Source organism: Acanthaster planci, linkage group LG18 (genome assembly GCF_054643075.1).
Source record: "Acanthaster planci isolate LZ-2023a linkage group LG18, COTS_SCS, whole genome shotgun sequence".
Classification (NCBI taxonomy): domain Eukaryota; kingdom Metazoa; phylum Echinodermata; class Asteroidea; order Valvatida; family Acanthasteridae; genus Acanthaster; species Acanthaster planci.
In genome coordinates this window covers 11310490-11327733 of record NC_141794.1, presented here as the reverse complement: position 1 = coordinate 11327733, position 17244 = coordinate 11310490, and the positions used below count along the sequence as shown (strand labels likewise).

General features: G+C 42.6%; 2 protein-coding genes across 7 annotated transcripts; one reads left to right on the top strand and one right to left on the bottom strand.

The window, feature by feature from the left end:
- The first annotated feature begins 4738 nt into the window (after positions 1-4738).
- Positions 4739-13509, top strand: LOC110978751 (uncharacterized). 3 transcript variants are annotated; one of them, XM_087148769.1, is made up of 11 exons: positions 4739-4902; positions 5452-5569; positions 5921-6353; positions 6729-8199; positions 8467-8572; positions 9206-9286; positions 9705-10459; positions 10863-10994; positions 11470-11688; positions 12054-12130; positions 12349-13509. In XM_087148769.1, exons 2-11 carry the CDS (start codon positions 5457-5459, stop codon positions 12454-12456), a joined length of 3495 nt encoding a protein of 1164 aa, XP_087004895.1. In that variant the 5' UTR covers positions 4739-4902; positions 5452-5456; the 3' UTR covers positions 12457-13509. The 3 variants fall into 3 exon arrangements, with proteins under 3 accessions (XP_087004895.1, XP_087004894.1, XP_087004896.1); XM_087148768.1 differs by having other exon boundaries at positions 4739-5086; XM_087148770.1 differs by having other exon boundaries at positions 4739-5165.
- On the bottom strand, positions 12826-17198 carry LOC110978810 (cytochrome c oxidase subunit 6C-like). 4 transcript variants are annotated; one of them, XM_087148771.1, is made up of 4 exons: positions 17091-17198; positions 16059-16180; positions 15221-15393; positions 12826-13849 (listed from the first exon to the last, which is right to left on the bottom strand). In XM_087148771.1, exons 2-3 carry the CDS (start codon positions 16171-16173, stop codon positions 15260-15262), a joined length of 249 nt encoding a protein of 82 aa, XP_087004897.1. In that variant the 5' UTR covers positions 16174-16180; positions 17091-17198; the 3' UTR covers positions 12826-13849; positions 15221-15259. The 4 variants fall into 4 exon arrangements, with proteins under 4 accessions (XP_087004897.1, XP_087004899.1, XP_087004898.1 ...); XM_087148773.1 differs by having other exon boundaries at positions 12826-13724; XM_087148772.1 differs by having other exon boundaries at positions 12826-13724; positions 15233-15393.
- Between the last annotated feature and the right edge of the window lie 46 nt (positions 17199-17244).

The window sequence follows — 17244 nt, the reverse complement described above, 5'->3', positions numbered from 1 at the left end:
CCCAGAGCATTACCGTGGACTGGATGCTTTATAGTGTAATTCGACCACCAGAATTACAAGCCATTACTGCGGTGGCACATGGCTCGTGGACAGGTGGTACGCGCGCGTTACATGCCTCTTCGACCAATAGGGTGTCGTGATTTGCCAAATGAACGCGCGCGTCAAGCTGAAGAATGTGCGTGTGAGTGCGGTGCCACTGCAGTTATGGCGTCTAATCGGATTAGTCTATAGGCCTAGAGGAGAATGGAATCTACCAGCAAGACGGCCAGCTTGTATTTTGAATGTATGAGGAAAAAAAGAGGCATCCAAATCGCTCTTTATTGCAATGGAGTGTAGGCGTCAATTTTCAAAATGGCGATGGGCGTCATAGCTGTTTTGAGGGGTGTTTATCTCTGGAGAGATTTATCTTCAACAGTAATTGGTTAAGCCACTGAAAATTAATAGGAAAATGAAAGACGAGGAAGTGAGCTTTAATTTGATATGTGTCTTGAACAGCTGTGAAAACTATGAGTAAATTTCCTGATTTTTTTTTATGTGGGGGTATGCATGTAATTATACTGTTCTGCAACCATAAAGACCGGTCAAGGGATAACGAAAATCTCGAAGGGGGTGGACACGCTCCCAGCTATGAGAAGGTTTTTCTATCGGAGGGTTGATCCTAGAAACCTGTCAGGACAGCATTTGCGCGCATGCGCACCCTCGTTTCCACAGCCTGCTGTGCCATATTTTCAGCGTAGAGAGGTAGAGACGCCGAGCGCTAGCGGCGAATGTAGGAGAGCTTGGGGTGTTTTTCTGGCTGCAGTCGTAATTATTTCGAACACGATACAAGAGTCTTCATGTCTTTCCGAATTCTAAACGGGACTCCCGTTTGAGGTACGATTTTGACATATTCCTCGAACCGGTTCGGATGTTCTTCACCCGTCCTAGATACGTGTTACTTCAACCCCGAGGTCGCTTGCTACGGAGAGCTGTTATTATTCAACTTCGATGGTCCCTTTGGGCTACCGCCCTCGTGCTCATCACACCAATCGAATTTTACACGCCCTGTGCAGTTAGCCATAAACAGACACTGTGCAAATCACCGTGGATAAAGAAGTTAGTAAATAAACAAAAGAGACTGAACATTGAGATGAATTATCAACTACAGAGAAGGACGACAAAATCAGTAAAAGTTTCAGGAAAAATCTTTAAGCATAAAATGGGAAGCTGCACAAAAACACATTTAAACTTTACTTTTTCGCTCTTCTAAAATTATACTCATATACACAACCACAGAATATTACAGGTGCAACTTTGATAGTTTTAAGCCCAAAATTTCTTTCGCTGAAGGTGGAACGCGCCAAAATTTGGACAAGCAATAGTCTGGTAGTAGGGGCGGATCCGAAACCTAACTTGGGGGGGGTGCTCCAACATGTCGGAATTTTGTTGTAAAACCTTTAATTATCTCCCTGATGGTTGAGGCTACTTTTTGGTGCTTTTTACACGCTTTTGGAAGGAAGGACAAGGATATATACAACAGAAATCACTTTTCTACCAATTTTTTTAAGAATTAAGAATTTTCAAGAATTTTAAGAATAGCCCTAAAGAATTTGCTGGGGGGCTATTATAATCCCCATTGACTTCCGAATGATAGGTACATTAAAAAAAAGAGAGAAAAAGCAGCAATTCTTATTTCTACAGTTTTGTCTCTTTCGCACAAAAATGATTCATGTTGTTGTTTATGGCTGAACTAGATTTGGTTGATAGGTTTACGACTTGGATATGTGGACGACACAGAATGTATTGTTTAATGGCGTGGTTTGTTTGAACAGTGCGAGCGCCGTCGTCACTAATGGCCATTATCATATTCAATTGCGCCAAAAATGTGTCATCGAGTGAGCTGCACAATTTCCCCATTTGGGTCTGGTTTATTTTCCCACGAACAGAAAACTAAAGACAACATTCACTTCCTCGACGGCCAGAATTTGAGTTATTGCAACAGAAAAAAAATGAAATAGAACATCGATGTAGAATCTGAGAACGGCACCGCGAAGCCCGATTCGGATTTTGACGGGACTGTTCCCAAGGGCCCAAGCTACAGATGTGACGGCGCCAAACTGAAGTTAAGACACGCCCCTCCCCGATCCCGGAGGGAGACAAAATGGCGGTCCCATTTAACTGACTGATTGTAAGCCTCCATCCCTCCTACAGAAAGACACCAAAAAAGTTCTGTACTTCGAAGTTTTGTCCATGTTATGGGAATGTGCCAACTGAAAGTTTTCAGTCGTAATTGTTCGATTTCTAGCATTAGCAAAAGATGAAATTATCAGGAATGAGATTGGAACGTGACCCAGTTATTGCAGATATCTTAAACTAGGGGCCAACTATTGATTTACCAATCTTCGTGTGCGGCGCAAAATATAATAAAACAATATTAGATGACAGACAAATGTAAGTTCTTTTCGTTTTAAAGAAGCTTTGACCTGACCGTATGTTGGGAAACTCTTTTCATCCATTTTTTTATTTATTTATTTATTTATTTTTAAGTGGGAGTGCAGGAACTTATATGAGTTCACCCCTTTATATTATGTAGAAATGCTCCCAAAAAACTTCTGTTGGGATAATTATGTCGGTAAGTATTTCTGTCACTGCGTATCCCTCGGTTTTGTCTCGGGGGAGTTGGAATTCTAAGGCGAAGACCCATTGTTGGAGAATTTTGCGGTCGTGCAGTCTGCCAGTTCCAATTGAAGTTCTCCAAGTTCAGGCCGACCCTATTGCTAAAAATACTCAGATCCTTCACGCAACCATCGGCAATGTGGGTGGCAAGGTCGGGCCGTGTCTGTGCGCCGTGTGTGGCCCCCGATGAGCTGTAGCCGTCACACCGGCTAGGTTTATTAATCCCCCGAGGGTATCGGCTCAAGTTCTTATTTTACACCCATTAATGGTGAAGAGATTGACAGAATCGACTGGGGTTCGTGGTTGAAGACTTGAGGCACGGCGCCACCTTGTGACAAAATTACACACCCAACAGGAACTGATGCATCGAGTGAGCTAAGGTTTAATTTGCGAGATCCTACACCCGATCTACGCCCAAATAATAAAAATCTGTTTTAATTCCAACTTTCCTTTGGACTTAACCTCTTGTTTGGTCTAGGGATATGAAATAACACCAATTAAACTAATTAGCAATTTACTGTTAATTATACAACGCGGCGGCGGGCCTAGTAGCTCTCACACGAGATCCCTGCCTTTGATGCTTATAGTTAAATCCCCAAGCTTGTTTCTTTTGAAGGTTGCAAGACATTTCTGTCATCGAAATTGCCGTTTCCCATTTGCGTGCGTAATGAAAAACGACTACTTAATTGATCTGTAATCAAAACAACCCCCCGCCCTGCTTAAAAATCTAGTTCCGTAATGTAACGTGTGACAACACACACATAAATTATTAATACCAAAAACAAAATTGGACGATTTAAAAAGGAAACGAGTAAATTACACAATTTTGTTTTGTTTCCAGTTTTAAAGGGGTCCATGCAATGCAATTATTGTATTACAACTCTTGAAAATGCATCTTTGAGTTTTCAATTAACCTTATTTTCGTTTTTTTTAGCTATATTAAAGGGTATTTTGGAGCCTCTATAGGTTTTATGCTAATAATTTCCATAATTCATGACCTAAATTATGATGCCGGGGTCTAAGCCAAACCGCTGGAATAATTATATCATTTTTCTGCCACCGCAAAATACCATTTCTTTTGTAAGTTTAAAGAACATCACTTTCTTAGAAATCTTTTCAATGAGTCTATTTATGAGTCAGTATTTGGAAGACAAAGGCATAGGCCTATTAACGGGATGGTGTCTTCCCTGATTTCACCGCAACAACCCCCTCAGTTGTTCGTAAAAGCTTGAGTATTTTAAATGTTTTTAAAATTTTTCATGAGGATGTCAAACAGTTCGTGGATTTGAAGAAGAGTTACAGATGCACAGAAAGTGTTTCTAAGAAAAAATCATATCACGAACCTTTAAATCAACAGTGCATGCTTCTAAGTTCTAGATATGTGCAACCATCGAACACCATACGCAACATCATCGATCATCGTGTGCGACCAGAACTGATTCCGTTCGATGGAGCTAGGGTAACTTTTCAGACAGTGGAAAGCAAAGGTTTGAAAAGGGTTTCTGTGCTTATATTATTAAGAAAACATAAAGCCTGCCTACATGGAAAGCTGAAACAGATGTCAAAGTAATTGTGAAAAGGCTGTTGATGAGATTTTAGGGCAAGGCAGAATTGGCATAGGCCTAGTCCTACTAGTATTAAATTGACATTTCTGTCTACTGTCAATTGAGTAGACAGTTTAGATATCTTTTGCATGTAGTCATATGCTTTTTACATTTAGCTTTGAATTTTTCGGTTGATTTTCCGTCATTGATGGCTACCTGCCTACTCTTGTTTCACTTTAGCGGAGTACGCTAGTGCCTGTTTGCCTGTATTCATCTCATTCCCTCTCTTCGGTCAGTGCTCGGTAGCTTTCGCCCGTGGGACCGGGATTGGGCGTACGTGAACCATCTGCTAACCAATCCCCCTGCAAAATGATCATTTTGGGGATTGTGTTCCAGTATTAGGAAAGGTTTAGGTGCATTTGATGGACGATTCAAATTATTATTATGAAGTTTAATATTTGGGTAAATTATGCAACTTACACGCTCGCCCACTATGAGTTTCTGAACACAAGAGGGCGCTCTGTGGAAAACGCATGCGGATCGTTTCATTAGGTTGTAACTTGTAAACATACAGTACATGTACAACGTGCATTGATCTTGATTGACACAATCATAACTTCAAAAGGTTACCGGTATTTTGTCAGATTAGTCGGCCGTAACTGGATCTGCATACTGATTTGCTTCTCTAATATCTGATGACTGGGTACGCTTAAAAGTTCTGCCTTTTTCTGTCCCCGTAGGCCTACATGTCAAGTCATGGAAGTCGGCGATTTCATTCAGAATCAACCGTTGATACTGCAATGCAATTGCGCTGATTGACTGACCGTGCCTAACAGCGATAACCTGGCTGAGCCCGAGAAAGGAGCACTTTTTTGTCATCTCAACAGGCAAGACAGACTCTTTTGATAGGCCTAGTGGGGCAGCTTGCATTCGAGTGGTAGTGGGGAGACAGTGTCGAGTAGGAACGTAGGTCTAACTATTCACAGGTCCAATGTGTTTCGAATTTTCAGTAAATTCTAAGAAAACGCCCATTTTCTGTGCACAGTACCTTCAGACGTGTTTGTCAGATTTGATTTGAAGCAGTTTCATTCAGAGTGCCTGGTAGTATTTACCGCTTTGATGTTCATGCTCTCACTCTTGTTTTGTACACTGTTACCATGGTTACTGGTAAATTCTGATGATCCCTAACAGGCTTCTAGTAGCAGTCCAAACTGGTCACATAAATTGATTGATTTGCTATTTTTTTATGAAGCTCCAATGGCAGAGCATGGCTTCCCTCATTGCGTAGCAGAGCTTCAGTTTGTTATGTCGCCGAATCCAGATGTACAGCGCCCCCAAGTGTCGGTGAGGTGCACGAGAGCGTTCTGCAGGTGAGACTGTCGCAAAAGGCAAACTTGTGCATTGTGGCCACTCAAAGTGTGGCCACAATTGAATTAGCCAAATTTAGTAGAGAATATCTCTTAATTCTCCAGTATCTCAAAAAATTCATTTCAAAAAAATTCATTCAACGGACATCCATGTAAAAAAGGTCTTGATAAATCCTCAAGTCCCGTTTATCAAAAAGACAAGTCAATCAGGGACAAAGCACATGTGAAAGTCGGCATATGGCCATGCACACTTATTGCTGTTCTTAAATGACTTTGGACCCACTTTAGTTTGAGCATGTGCTGTTAGAATACTGAATTGACTCGTAGTATGATCAGCACTCTGGTTTTTTACAGCGATACCAAACTATATGAGTGGGGATTGTATGGCAAGCCTGAGCTGTCAAAACTCAAAAATGCGGAAGCTGAATTACAGGATAGTGAGGAAGACGATGACTTGGACAGAGCTCACACCGGAACCAGCCAATCACAGTGCACTGATGTCATCACCAACCAATCAGATTCTGCTCTTGATCTCAGTGCCGATATTCGCCAAGCCAAGTCGGGTAATGATGATGTCACACCAACACAGAGTGATGAGCAGCATGAATATTCATCAGGTCACGTGGAATCCACCTCGGTCAGCAGAGGTAATGGAAGAAGCGTGGCTGCGAGTCCGTACACCAAGCCTAGTTTGCCGTTCCATGGAGAATTCGCATCAGAAGAGGAGGTGATGAGAGAAATGGGACTGCCCCTCAGTTTTGTCAGGTCACCTCAAGATTTTGACAAGGTTTGCTCTTTTTTCAACTCATGTCACATTCATAAATCAATTAACAACGTATTTGTACATCTTAAAAACAATGTATTTGTGTCCTGAAAGTGTTAAGTCTAATTTTAAAAGCCTTACTTTCAGTTAGAAGGCAACAGGTCCACATCCAGAGATTTCAAGCTTTGTGTTCTTTGACTTGAGGCCTGTATTGCCCCTTTCACTGGTTCTTTCCACTTTACATCTTGTGACTAATGAGTTGATAAATAAAAAATTTAGAGAAAATGTCAGATTAAACACAGCAGACTTCTGTGAGCACTTGAATGGCATGTGGCTCAGAAGATGAGATGTTTTGGGGGCGACAGGCATGATTACATGACATAAATTTTTATTTGACAGGAGGATGATTTCACACCCAAAGTGAGGTACAGAAACAAGCAAGCAAACAAGAGAAACAAGAAGAAAAAGAAAAGAGTTTGGAGTCATGACCTTGACCTTTCCCATCCTGCCTTGGAGACAACCATTTGCCCCAATGCACTGGATGTCGTGGAAGGACCAGAGCAGGCAATGGATACTTGTGAAGCACCGTTGCCTGGCAGCTGGTCTGCTGTCACGGCTGAAGACGAGTGTTGCCATGGTGATTGTATCCCAGCAACAAAAGAGGCACATGATAACTGTGGATGGCAGAAGTACTGGGAAACGTATGGAGAAACTCTCATCTGGGAGAACTGGGTCCAGAAATATCCAGATCAGGTAGTTGGGGATGGTTACATCGAAGCACCATCCACGCGGTCAGATGGACAACATCAAGTACAAGAGAAAATCAGTGGGGAACTAACAGCTCACAGCAAGGCAGACACTGTGGAGGGTACGTGCACAGAGGATGTGCTCAAGTTGTCAGATGACCCGTCCCAGTCAGATGCAAGGAAAGTGTCGGATATTGAATCAGTTTCACCTTCTGGAGGTCAAGGAGAACGCCCGGTGTCCAATTTGGTTGCCTCACAGCCTGTGTCTTTTCCACAAAGTGAAGACCAGTTGCATAATTTGTGTCAAGACTCAATCCTTGCTCAAGATGTCTCGACCATTTCTCTGGAGGATCACTCAACAAAGCCAAAGACCAATGTTACCGATGGATGTGGCCTGTTGACAGAAGATCAGAATAGCTCAGCTGAAGACCATCGACTTTCAAACCAGGTGAAAAGTGATTCTTGTTGTCAGAGTTGCAAAGAACCACTGGATGGATTAAATCGAGAAGATTCAGGGAAAGATGCGTCCCGAGAAAATAATGAAAATGTTGTTTATGAATCTCCGAGCACGGCAGATGGATGGGTTTCAGAATGGAGTCGCTTGTGGGATGAACATTGTGGAGAAGTCTACTGGTACTATCACCAGTGTTACCATGCTACCATCAAGAGTAGCTGTTCTGAGAATGGAGAACACTTGGTGCCAGACAGTATGGCCAGCCAATCAGAAGACAGAACATGTGCATTGACCAGCCAATCAGAGCTTTTGGTGCCACATTTGCGTAGTAATGATACCCAATCACAACAGGGCAAAAGCAACTCTCCAGCCAATCAGCTCCCACTAGATGAGTTGGGGGACCAATCAGAATATGCAAAGATGTCAGCTGGTGCCATCATCCAATCACAGAAAGATTGCGCCAGTGGATGTGATAATCACCAACATGTAGATGTGCTGAATTGCCGTATTGACACTGCTGGGAATGACAGTATGTCAAACTTTGACAGTGATGACGATGACATTAACAGTGACATTGACAGAGAGCCATTTGACGGGAAGTCAAAACGGAAGAAGCAAACCCAGAAATCACTGGGAAGTGGAGATGGAACAGACGGCTCTCAGCAAACGGGTCAGTATTTAAACTGTACATTATGTGGACTGTAGGTTTGTTCAAGCTTTACGTAGCAGCACGGTACATGTTTTTACATCAACAGTTCTAAGAGGGTACGTTGATTTCAATGGACCCTGTTGCTAGGCTGATGCTTGTTTGTCGTGAGGGCGCTTTCACCCATTCGTTACAGGTTAATTTGTATTTATTGCTGCATGCTTGTTTCCCAACAAAAAATCATATAAAGTCAAAAATTTAACAAAACCAAGTACAAAATTGATCCTACAGGGCTAACAGGTGGAATACTCTGTTCCAGTGGTGGGGGTGAGGGTATTGGACAGGGAGGGGACGGTGAAAAGCCACCAGAAGAGAGGCCAACAAAAATGAAGAGGAGGTAAGATTAATGGGTAGGTCTAATCCCTTGGATTGCTGGAAGGCTGGACCGTGATCTGGTCTCATTGAACAAAGACGTGCAGTGACTTCTGAGATGCAGTGATCTTACTGGCTGCTGTTTCTCATCCCTGAGGCTTGATTGGCTAGGTCCATGAGCATACGTGCAGATGCACCACACGGTTCCTATTGTATGCTCATGTAATGGATTGAATTAACTGCTCTAGCTAGTTGCGAAGATTCAAGGAGCCAAGAATTGGCTGGTTGGCAATCTTGCTCAAGGTTGGAGCAGTTGCAAAAAGCTTGATCTCACTGAAGAACAAAATGTCGTTGCGTGAATGAGGAATGTACTCGTAGATTCGTCTTAACCCTCCCACTTCCTTCAAAATCTACGATGATTTCTTAATAACAATGTTATTTGAGCATTGAGGAAGGTGGAGCCCAGCTTCCATTACTGTACATGGAGCTTGATGTCTTACAGAAATTAGAGGACAAACTATTTGGCATTACTTTTTTTCTGGACAGTGGGAGGGTTTTGTAGGATTTAGGAAGGGGTTCAACACAAAACATAGGGTGTTGAGCTTGAAAAGGCATTGAAGCAATGGCATATCTGTTCATGTGGTCGTTTTTCTGTTAGCCACGAATTGGAAGCTGATACTGTGGAGAACAGAGATGTCTTGAAACAACTTGGACTGAGCTCGGACCCAGAGTCGAAGAGGTAAGTTGTGACCCTGTCAATATCGAGCAATCTTCCTGATGTAATAGGCTTGGGACATTGTTTCTTCATAATAGTTGTGGGCATTAATAGGGATGAGGTATAGAGATGAAGAGTTGTTCTTGAAGTCTGGAATCCGTTGAAAAGAGCTTCGTTGGTCACGACTGTTCATTTTTGTTTGTAGTGATGCAACTGTGACGCATGCATTTCCTAGTCGTTAGTTTACTAGTGACATTCAGTTCTGACCAAAAGAGCCTCTGTTGCTAAGTAAATAGTGCCCTCTCTTGGTCCAGCTAGAGGCCCATATCCTGAGAAGTCATGACCCCTGCATTAAACAACTTCAAACTGGCAGCTTGAGGCTGCAAACCGCACAGTTACCCACTAAATTTGATTCTTTACAAACATTCATTTGTTGTGAAAGGTTCCGGGGCCAGGAGAAGTTTTCCTCGGTCCAAGTCAGCTACCTGCGGAGAGGGGCGACGAAGAAATCCAGATCACTGAACATGAGGAAGGAGCCCATTCACATCTGGTTTGATGAAGAGGATGGTGTGGGGGCTGCTGAGGATGCGGAGATCCAGCAAGAACAGTCAAAGGGCTCAAAGAGATCCAAAACGAGCAAGATGAGAGGAAGTAAGACGCTCGATAAGGTGAAGGAGTTCTTGAGTAGCCAAAGAGAGGGCAAAATTGGTCAACTTCAGGGGACGAGAGGAAAGGATGAAACTGTCGGGGAGGTGCAATGTACTTCAGAAACTTCTAAAGAGGAGATAGCAGATTCAACCTCCGTTTGCCAAGAAGATGAAACGAAGGACTTTGACACTTTTGCAGGACAGGCAGCCTGTCAAGAGGCAGAACAGGGAAACCTGAGTTTTGATCGTGGGTTGTCAAAGAATTCAGAGATTACCTCCTTTGAAGAGATTGCGGAGCAAGAGTCAGAGGGTCAGAGAGCAGAATCTGAGGAAATCAACAGGTCATCCAGGAATCGTTTGCAAGATGTTAGGATTGCAGATGAAGAGACTTCACTTGGTGCTGTGGAGATGGAGACATCAACAGCTCTGTTTCAAGATTCGAGACTTGCGGACTACCCAGAGATCAGCGCCAACCCTGCAATGATGAAATACTGGGCGCAACGTTACCGTCTTTTCTCTAGGTTTGACCATGGGATCAAGATGGATGAAGGTAAAGCGTAGATGGTAATTTACTGACAGTCAATGAAAATGAACAAATAAATAATTCAAAAAGTTTTAACTTAAAAAGAAAAGTATCAAATGTCCTCTTTCTCGCTGTGATCTGCTCGGGTATGGTTAACGAGACCCTTCGTTCATTTCATCCTTCAGCTAACACAGCGTCTCCTGATGTTGGTCAGGTCAAAGTTTGTTTATACTCACCAGATGGGCATCTACTGTAACCAAGCAATGAGTTTGAACAGTTGTACTCATTTGGAGTAAAGCGATTTCTAGCAGTGGTTGTAAAATCTTGAAATCAAATGGACTTCTGGCTGTTCAGTGCAAATGGAAGGAACTTGTACATCGGAGACTTTCAGGTATCTTTTTTCGAGAGTTCTTTTCCTTTATTTTGACAGAGGGTTGGTACTCAGTCACCCCGGAGAAGATAGCCAAACACCAGGCCCAGCGATGCCGCTCGGATCTGGTCATCGACGCCTTCTGTGGCGTCGGAGGAAATGCAATACAGCTTGCGTTCACCTGCGAGAGAGGTATGGTATACATGTTTATGCGGCTTTCGTGACCTTAGGAATTAGTTTACCCCTGGCACCATAGATAATACCAAGAATACGGGCGTTTCATAATAGGGCGCCACCAAGAGTTTGCAACACGTTGGCCAATCATAACGCGCAAAATTTGTCAACCCTTTCCAAATGCGCATTGGGTTTTATGGTATTTTATTCAATCATCATTACAGCCAAACAGACTTTCGGGACTACAGGTTTAGAACCTTGTGTACTCTGTTCTTTGTAATTCAGTGGACTTCGTAATATCAAAATGCTGATGGTTTTTAACCAAGAGCGACGCAGAAAACTGGCTGCTTTAGGAAACCTTATTTTTGGGGGGGTTGATATATCTATATGTGCTTAAGATAATACCATGAGGGGGTGTCGTTAGGAGTTAAGTGGCAACAACTTCCTAACAACTGGTATTACCGTGTCACTGTTTTGTTTATTTTTAATACAGTGATAGCAATAGATATTGATCCAGTCAAGATGGAGTGTGCACGCCACAATGCTGGAGTCTACGGTGTGGCAGACCGCATTGAGTTCATACAAGGGGACTACTTTCTTCTGGCTGATCACCTCAAGGCCGATGTGGTATTCCTGAGCCCTCCCTGGGGTGGGCCGAACTACTTGCAGGCCGATGTGTATGACATTACCACCATGATGCCCCTGGATGGATATCCTTTGGGGAAAGCTCTCACTAGGTTGAGTTCCTGCTTTGACTGGCAAAATTGTGATGCGTAAAAATTGTATAGTGCCAAGGAACCTTCCCGAATCCTGCAAAAGCCTCCTCCGTACTGGAAACCAATAGCACATTCTTTGTAAAGTCACAGTGGCTGGGTTTGACCCTCCTCAATCCTACAAAATCTTTCAAAATCACTCTCGAAAGATGTGGGAAGACTAGGGTTAGCCTTTCTATTATGTGAATCTTTGAGAAGTTTAATTTGCCATTTTATCCGATCGTAACATCAATTCTCGTCAAGTTAAAAGTATCTTAGGCTTGAAATTCATATCAAAAGGTTTTTCCTTAACAGAAATCCACATTCAAGCTGTTTGAGAAGACCAAACAGATAAGTGAGAATATCGCTTTCTTCGTTCCAAGGAACGCAAATGTGGACCAGGTCAGTTACTTTTTTATACTTTGCTACCTAAATCTCACAATATGTAAGGAAATTTCAGGGGAGGTGAGACAACCGATTGCTGCGTAAATTTATAAGAGAGTTGTACAATATTTACAGAGATAAAATGTACGCGATAACGCAGCATGGATCACACAAAACAGATCACTGGACGCAATTTTATTGAATTGTCAATTCTCTACATTGTTTTTTTTGCTTAGTTGGCATCTTTAGCTGGCCCCGGAGGGCGGATGGAGATTGAACAGAATTTCCTGAACAAAAAGATCAAGACGGTGACGGCTTACTACGGGGAACTTGTGGATGGGTGAGGATTTACTGCCAAAGGGACTTAGACTGGGAAGCTCATCGCGGCCTCTTTATATGCACGCTGAAATAGTTAATTCTGTTTAAAGGCATTTGTGTGCATGTGTATTGAACAACTGTAGTGCAGAAGTCAACTTTTAATCCAAAAAAGGGCAAAATAGCATGAACCATTTTCAGGCTGTACTCAAAGGATTGCATGTTGATAGATAATTTTTATAAACCTTGGCATTAAGAGAGCCACCATTTCAACTCAAAGTCTTTACCTGACGGGATAACTTGATTGACACGTGGTGACATTCAGTGTACACTCAATGTTTAGATTTACTTTTTTTTAAACAGATAACGCAGTTTCAGACGAGACCGTGAGGCGCATGTGTGTTGTTTTTACAGATCTATTTTATTCAAACATTTCTCTTTAAAACATAAATTACTCCACTTAAGAGGTGAAACACCTTTGCTGAACATAAGGTCTGTTTAGTTTGGCATAGCAAAGAGAAACCGGTTGAACTGGAAAGGAGAGATGCATACACTTATTTACTTTCAACTGGTTTTCAAATTTGCTTAGCTGAATTGTAAACTGGCTAAGCCATTTCGTAACTGCTAAGTATTTTGTATTTAACCCCAACCCTGCCAGATGCAGCAGAGTCCATCAGGTGAAAAAGAAAAAGTCTGATGCACTTGGCAATCAACGGCAGCCGAACAAACTGGCCATGTTGAGACAATGGGAGCTAGTCCCATTGAACGATGCCACTGTTGGATCTTGTTGGTGATTGGCAACCCCAGACTCCCAGGCTGTTTGGCCTTGAGGAGAGTTGACCTGTTGGATCTTGTTACACTGGGCAGGCAAGCCGCTTTGACAAACGATGCAGTTTGATGCATCTGGCAGGGTTTCTAGCCAAAGCAGGCTGGGGGTTAGGTTTAACGATGCTGCAATTCCTGGTCAGATGTTTCCAGCAAATCAGTCATGCACTCCCACGAATAATCTTTTATTTTTAAACCACAAGACAAGATTTATTTTAAAAGTTTGGACATTAAAACCCACTACAAACTGAATGCTACATTTTCTTCATTGTGTATTTCTCTTAAAAAGTTACACACCATGTGAAAAACAGGAACTATTTTGTCAAAGCTAGTCAAGGAAATGGAGCTGGATACCGCAAGCTTGCTACTATGCACGATTCAAGGCTGTTGAAGATTCGTCCCTTCATAATTATGCTTGGACGCAGGGAAATGAAGTTGATGTCCATGCTCCAGAAAGTTTATGGTGATTTGGCTGGGATAAGAAAAAAACCAATTGAAGTTCCTTAGTTTGGGTTTCCATTTCCTTCCGGGTTCCATCTCCACAGCAACACTCTCCCCTTCGGTTACAAGTTGATACAACACAACTGAAGGAAAAACCTGTTGCGAAAGATCAAGGGAAAAAAAAATTGTCGAGCAACATCCTGGAGAAATTCACAAGATGTATTCCACTACAACCGGGGGGGGGGGAGAGATTGGAGGAAAGTGGATTAGCCATGAAATAATCACCAGAGGTTTTTGAGTGCCCTGCGGTAGCGTAGGGTCCATGAAATACAGGCACCTTTGTGCTTGCCTTAAGGCAATCCTTCAAAATAACCATTTTGTGTGTTTTGTGTCAAGTTTTACATGTGAAAGCACCTAACAGACTCGGGCTTTTTCAAGATTTTTAAAAGGCATTGCTTTCAAAATCCTGAATTCGGGAAAAATCCAACCACATGTGTAAGGTTTTGATGAAATCATTTACATGTTTCTGATCTTTTAATCTACAGCCACCTAGAGTGTGACATTTTTATGCTTAACCACTTGCTACAGGGGAGCCCGGTTTCAGAGACATTGGCTTTATACACATGGCCAGGGTGCCCGAAATCAGACAAAAGAGCTGTGGGCCTTCTAACAAAAGACCGTACTCGGAACAAAACACCAAGCTGCTGGGCATTGCCAACATTGTTTCAGTTGTCAATAGCGGAGGAAATATGTCATTGTTTTGAAGGATTATACCACTGTTTGTGGCATTCAGCACAAGCAGATTACCAACAGGGACAAAAATGCTCCAGCGTTCAAGTGATGAGCCATACAATACCACTGCACGCTAATCTGGCCCGTATTGAAGTGACGTCAGCAGCACACTGTGCTGGTTTCGGGAACAAAAGAAAATTACGTAACACCACACAATCTGGGCTCTTTTTACAAGGCAGCAGGCCTGGCTGAAATACTCGGGCGTCAGTAGATGTTTCTGGCAGATTAGAGTAGCCACCAGACAGTCATTCGTGTGGGTGTAAACGTCCAGTAAATTAAGTTATGAATTTTGAAAGAATTTTGAAAACAGAAAAAAATTACCTGGCCCAGCAGAATCAACATGGATAAATGGGCCCAGCAGAAAGTGGTTAAGTGGATAAATGGGCCCAGCATAAAGTGGTTAAGTGGATAAATGGGCCCAGCATAAAATGGTTAACGTAAGAAAGAGAAGACCATAAAACAGCAACGCATTCCACAGGTGTCTGACATAACAGTGCACCCACAGCAGAGGAATGCATCGGCAAATGTCAAACTTTCTGGGAAGTTTCTAGGATCCTTGACGGCCCCCTTCAATGGCGAAAGCCAAAGCCACCGTGACAACTACTGAACTGTACACTGTAAGTGCACCGTGGCAGTTGCTCTGTACAAAACCCAACACAATACCTTCCCCCATAAAAGGGGGCCATTGGGCATTTCTAGAGAGAATATCCCTGGACTCATCCAGAGAAACGATACCTCAAGGCTTACGTGTAACTAGGCTACTGAGTAAGACATCTATTCATCCCCTCCTGATTCACTGAGTGGACGGACAGACTGGAACACCCCTAGTTCTCTCATCCTCTCAAAGTCCTTCTGTACATCGTACGTCCGGTAGAATTCAGCGTACTTGGCCTTCCTCCAATCGTAGACTGTGGGGATGAAGACAAAATTGCACACGGTTAGTCGGCAAAAAAGAGAACTTATTAACTATTAACTCGGTCATAACAATCCCAGTCAAAAATTCCCTTCACTTCCCATTATAGAGGCTTTGCCTGGTAGCCATCTTGCAGGGCAGTTCTTTTGTTCCACAGGGAAACCTCCTATGTGCATACCCTGTGGAACTAAAGCAGTAGCCTACAAGATGGCAGCCATGCAAACCCACTTTTGAACAGGGCAAGAAGTACTGTTCATCTCTTAAATTTTGCTAAATCGTGGCTGGAGATACTCCTGGATGTAAGAAGTTATTATAGTGATTATAATGTACAATTGTGTATGTTATTGCAACTGATTTTGTATATGGTTTGTTTATCAACTATCTGTCAGTCGGTGCGACCAAATATTCGGATATTCGATCGAATTAAATGTTGAATATTCGAATAGAGAATTATTTAAATTGACTCAGCACTAGGATTCCATGATAAAAAAATTTGGAAAGCACATTTTAGTGGAGAAAAAAATACATCTATTGAGGGAAAAAACAATTATGAAAATAATTCTTACAGGCCTGATGACCTGGGACACTACACTCCCGAGTGCGGTGGCAAATAATAATAATAATAATAGTTTCATTCAGGCAAATTACAAATGCACTCACTGAAGAATTTGACGCCTGCAGCACCCGCAATCGCCAGAACCACTCCAATGGCAAAGTGCTTCTTGAGATGACTGTTAAGCAAGCCTCTCATCTGTGGTCTCGGTAGGGCAGACATGGTGATTCTGAGTCAAATGAGAATTGTTACGTGTGGTCAGGTTTCCCTTTCAAACCTAGCCCCACTAGTGTGGCATGGACACTCGCTACTGCTGCATCCTTAGCCACACATCCGTCTAGACATGTAATACACGGACTGAGCGATAAGATATTACATGTAGCAATGGGCTCTTCCAAAACTTTGGCAGCACTTTAGGTATCTTGACATGGAACAGCCGTCGAGACGATGAGGGGTCAAGTGACGTAATGCTCAACGACCTTATTTTAAAGATGGCGACTGAGAGAGCGAGCCCATTAGATTGAATGGATAAAGGCAAAAAGACTGGAAAATACCTGAATAACGTGAGTGAAATCATTCAATAAATGGTTTTTAGAAAGCGGAAAGGTCAAGAATCATGTTCGTGTGCAAAAGAAATTGGGCCCACGATGATAAGTGGGTGCGCCGGAATGTTCAATACGTCGACACGAAATCGCGTATACGGATGTGTGGCTAAGGATAGATCAGGAGTGAGAGTCCGTGCCACACTAGTGGGGCTAGCCCTAGTGCTGTTTTGAGCTAAATAACTTCTCCACAGACATGACAGAAGTCATGTGTTTTGGCAGCTTGTTCCAATCTCTTGCCATCTTAGGAAAGAATGCATGAAGATAGGATTGTGACAAAGACTGTGAGATGACAAGTTGATTTGTCTTGCAGCTCCTACTGCTATTGTTGCGAGATAATGGAGGTCGAGGTTCTTGCAAGTCAAGGATATCTCTTATTTCGAAGGAAATTATTATGATGTCCATCCAGCTTAAATTTATTTAGAAATAAGGCAAAAGAAAACACCGAGCGTCCAACTTGAAAACTGAAGTATTACGAATCGATTTCAACCCATACCGTGTTTAAATAAAGCGAAATGCGTGAGGATTTGCTCTTACCGAAGTCTCGTTCCCAACGCTTTCGACTCCAAGATGGCTGCTACAACCGGCTTCAACCTTTTATCCAGAGCAACAAAGTACACATTTCAAGTAATGGCTTACGGCAAATACACGTTAAGTGCGGACGTGTTGAGATCGAGGAAGAAAACCAATT